Raw genomic sequence first — 3,850 nt, 5'->3', positions numbered from 1 at the left:
GTACAAGTTAACTATTTCCGATCATCCTAGCTACAGAAGAGATTTATTATGTGGGGGTCACTGAGTGCCATGTTAAGACCGCACCTCTCACCTCAGGGACCAGCAACTGAATTCAGCGCAATGAGTAGTATAATGGTGACCCTTGTGGTCGTCACAAGTGATGAGCGAACGTGCTCAGGATAAGGTGTTATCTAAACATGCTCGGGTGCTAACAGAGGGTGTTCGGCATGCTGCAAAAATATGTTTGGCTGCATGTCTCACAGATATTAGCAAGCTGCAACACTTGCAGGGATTGCCTGTTTGTTAGGAAATCCCTGCATGTAATGCGGGTAACAGCCGCGGGATATGCAGCCACGGGGTCTCGAACCTAGTATTCGAGCACGCCGACGTCACACAAGCACGCTGGGATAACACCTTATCAGAACACGTTCACTCAACACTAGTTGTCACCTATGTCGGGCGGTGAAGAAATGGCGGTGTGGTACATTAACCCCATAAACACGTAGCCATTTTTTTGACGCTTTAGTTTTTATCTCTTCAATCTTCGAAAGCCATTTTACTGCCAAAGCCATATCAGGGCTTGGCGTTTTTTTGTTTTGTGGGATCAGTTGTAATTTTGAATTAAACTGTTCACTTCACGCTGTAATTTACCCAAAAATTCCAAGTAGGGTGAAGGCTTGTTTCTTTGCGCACCAATACTTATACTTTTTACTGGTACCGTTTTGGGAAACGTACATAGTTTTGATTACATTTTTGAGTAAAGTGCATTTTGGACATTTTTTTTCCGGTGTTTCATGGGTTAAATAATTTTATATTGTGGTAAATTGGGCTATTACGGTCACGGTAATTTAGGCTATGCCTTTTTTTTATTTATTTACTTTTGAGTTGGGAAAAGGGGGCAAGACAAGCTTTTATATATTTTTTAATATTTTTAAAAACATTATTTTTTAGTCCCTTTAGGGGACTTGAATCTGTGGTCACTTGCAGTATACACTGCAATACTTCACTATGCCAGTATATAGTATATATCACAGTCGCCTGTGGAGCCAGAGGTCGGGCTTAATAGGAGCACCAAGATGGCGGTGATGGGAGCCTTCAGCAGGCCCTCGGCACCCCATCTGCACCCAGATATAGTGTCGTAAGGGGCGATGGACACTGAGCAGACGCCCATCAGGACTTCTTTCTTCATGTCATTTCGAAATTGTTCATTCGGACTTATGAAATTTTCACATAAAAACCATACAACGCGTCGTGTAGAAAATGTATATCAGCCATTTATTAAATAACATCAACCCATTATATAAAAAAATAATACATCCAAATCTTTGAATGGGAATGATCTGGACACTTCATTTAATACACAAGTATTTACTCTTTCAACAAAAGATGCCATGGACCACTCACAGGTTCACAAAATGGCAGGAAAATGGAGGAGGCCCTCTGAGGTGTTGCCCTTAGCAACCATAAGCTCCCGTTTCTTTCTGGAAAATGAAAGAAGAGATCTAATTGGTTGCCATGAGCAGCTCTCTTATTTGTACTAGGTAGAATGCAGGAGAGCCATAGCGACCAATCAGATTCCAGCTTACATTTCTCTAACCCAGTTTGGGAAAATGAAACAGTCAATCTGATTGGTTGCTATGGGCAATGCCTCCATTTTGTGCCTGCGCTAGTGAAGAGCCAGGAATGCGTCTTTTATTTTACAGAGACAATGTTGGCAATATTCGGTAAAATCGAATGTGCCAGTATTGTCATTCCTATGAATGGACATGAAAAAAAAATATTACGCCAATTTTCAGTTTGTGCTATACTCCTTTAAGATACATTTTGATGAATGCATAAACTAGGGTGAGAAGAGGCGTAAAAAAACAAAACAACATTAATATATATACTTCATGACAGGCCTAAACTATGGTTCGCGAGCGTCATTGTGATTGTAAAAAAAAAAAAAAAAAAATGGCGTCTTGTCTTCGCTAAAATGGTGCAAGTTCCAATTTAGGAAAACTGAGCTGAGGTTATTACTGACAATCTGCTGCAGCCCGGGAACATCGGCCTTATAAAACCATGCAATTTAATTCACTAGTTTTCCTGTTGCACAATCTGTGAGTCATGGCAGGGCGTAGCTGGCATCATGGCACTGGCAGCACTACATCATGGCACCGGCAGCACTACATCATGGCACCGGCAGCACTGACGGGACATCTTGTAAATGTCACAGTAGTTTGTCTAATTAACTTAATTGGCCTCCTCAGCGTACGCTCCTCTCCTAGGCCCGTTCATGCAGCGCTTGCTGTTCAGAGTTTCGGAGGTAGCCGTTTGTGCGTCACCAGTGTACAATGCCCCGTAGTGGCCAAGGGGCATTTTGGCCTCCATTTCATGTGTTACGTGCGCTCCTCTTTCATCCAGGGATGCTGAAGGATCTGTTCCAGAGAAGGACGCTCCGAGGGGCGAATGCATAGACACCGGTGGATTAAATTTTCACATTCTGGAAAGGCAGATATGAAGATAGAATGGGTATTTTGGGTACAAGGCGGCTAAGCCCGATGTGGAGATTAATGGGATGCAAGCAGAATCGTAGACCGTACAAGGAAGCAATGGAGAACCTCCTCCCCACCCAGCCATATCTCGCTCGCCATATCCTTTGTATAGTCATTTCTCCCATCCTCTGACACAGGCATGGCTCACTCCAGCTGAGCATACATGTGTTCTCAAAAGGGTGAACCCACATACAGGTGGCAACATGGCAGCATAGTTACCAGTCTGATCTCTTACCTGGAGAAATTCGGTTTCTGAAAACCACTTGAGCTTTTAGGATTTCTTGGTCCCTTTCGAACGGAATATCCCCGCAAACCATGTCATACAGTAGGATACCCAGAGACCACACCGTGGCGGGCACCGCCTTGTACCTCCGAAACGCCACCCATTCTGGCGGGCTGTATACTCTAGTCCCTGCAGGGTGCAAAACACGGCATTAATCTTGTGAACAGTTCAGTCTCTATATACAGGCTTAGCATAGAAGAGACGAGCCGCAAGGGAGGCACTCCGAGCCAGGTGTCTCACTGACTGCACCCATTGAATACAGGTTTTTCAAATTATAACAATTTTTAATTATAAATAAAAACAAGTTCTGCAACTTTCCAATATACTTGGTTTTATTATTCCTTTTTGTACCATCAGTGAATGGAATTTTTTTCTTTGTTTTTTTTATTAAACATCCATTGAACCTGTCCATCTCACTGCTGAGGGTTTGCTACAAGTGTAGACAATCCTTGCTATACAACAGCAGCAACAAATCTGCTGTCCTGGTAGTTTGTTACAATGTATCAGCGCACGAGACGTGTCACTCACCATCAAAGCTGCTGTAGGTGGAATCATGGAGTAATGCACCGGAGCCGAAATCAATCAGTTTGACGGTCCCCGTCTGAGTGTTGAGGAGGAGGTTTTCATCTTTGAGGTCTCTGTGGGTGACCCCCTGTGCGTGACAGTGCACGACGGCGTCCACCACCTGACGGAACAGACTACGAGCGACATCTTCTTCCAGGGGACCCTGCTCAGTGATGACATCAAACAGGTCCCGGCAGTGCTCCGGCATCTCCATCACCAGGAGGAAGCTGTCGGAGGTCTCAAACCAGTCCAAGAGCTCAACGATGCCATGGTGACCCTTCACCTTCAGCAGTAAATATACTTCCATGGGGACCCGGGAGAAATTACCCTAAAAGCGAGAAAAACAGAAGTTACAGTTAAATATGATTGCTTTGTTCCCGAAATGATATTTATCCATGCAGGTAATGAAGCTTTAGTCAGCAGGAGGCGCCATTGAGGCCAGAGTAAATATATTGGTAGCTTACCAGCT

At 44.1% G+C, this 3,850-nt stretch overlaps 1 protein-coding gene across 2 annotated transcripts in view; it reads right to left on the bottom strand.

The window, feature by feature from the left end:
• Window positions 1-1,254: 1,254 nt before the first annotated feature.
• The window catches only part of PIM2 (Pim-2 proto-oncogene, serine/threonine kinase), a 14,843-nt gene continuing 12,247 nt past the window's right edge, over window positions 1,255-3,850 (bottom strand). For both annotated transcript variants that reach the window (XM_073541226.1, XM_073541225.1), the window contains exons 3-6: window positions 3,846-3,850; window positions 3,346-3,709; window positions 2,770-2,946; window positions 1,255-2,482 (exon numbers count right to left, since the gene is read on the bottom strand). The exon at window positions 3,846-3,850 is cut by the window's right edge and continues 46 nt beyond it. In XM_073541226.1, coding sequence (XP_073397327.1) covers window positions 2,379-2,482; window positions 2,770-2,946; window positions 3,346-3,709; window positions 3,846-3,850 — 650 coding nt within the window. In that variant the 3' untranslated portion in view covers window positions 1,255-2,378. The remainder of the gene's footprint in view (window positions 2,483-2,769; window positions 2,947-3,345; window positions 3,710-3,845) is intronic.

This window comes from Dendrobates tinctorius, unplaced genomic scaffold, assembly GCF_039654945.1.
Source record: "Dendrobates tinctorius isolate UK_male_01 unplaced genomic scaffold, ASM3965494v1 ptg000120l, whole genome shotgun sequence".
Taxonomy (NCBI): domain Eukaryota; kingdom Metazoa; phylum Chordata; class Amphibia; order Anura; family Dendrobatidae; genus Dendrobates; species Dendrobates tinctorius.
The sequence above is the reverse complement of the archived record's forward strand: the minus strand, read 5'-3'. Positions and strand labels throughout refer to the sequence as shown.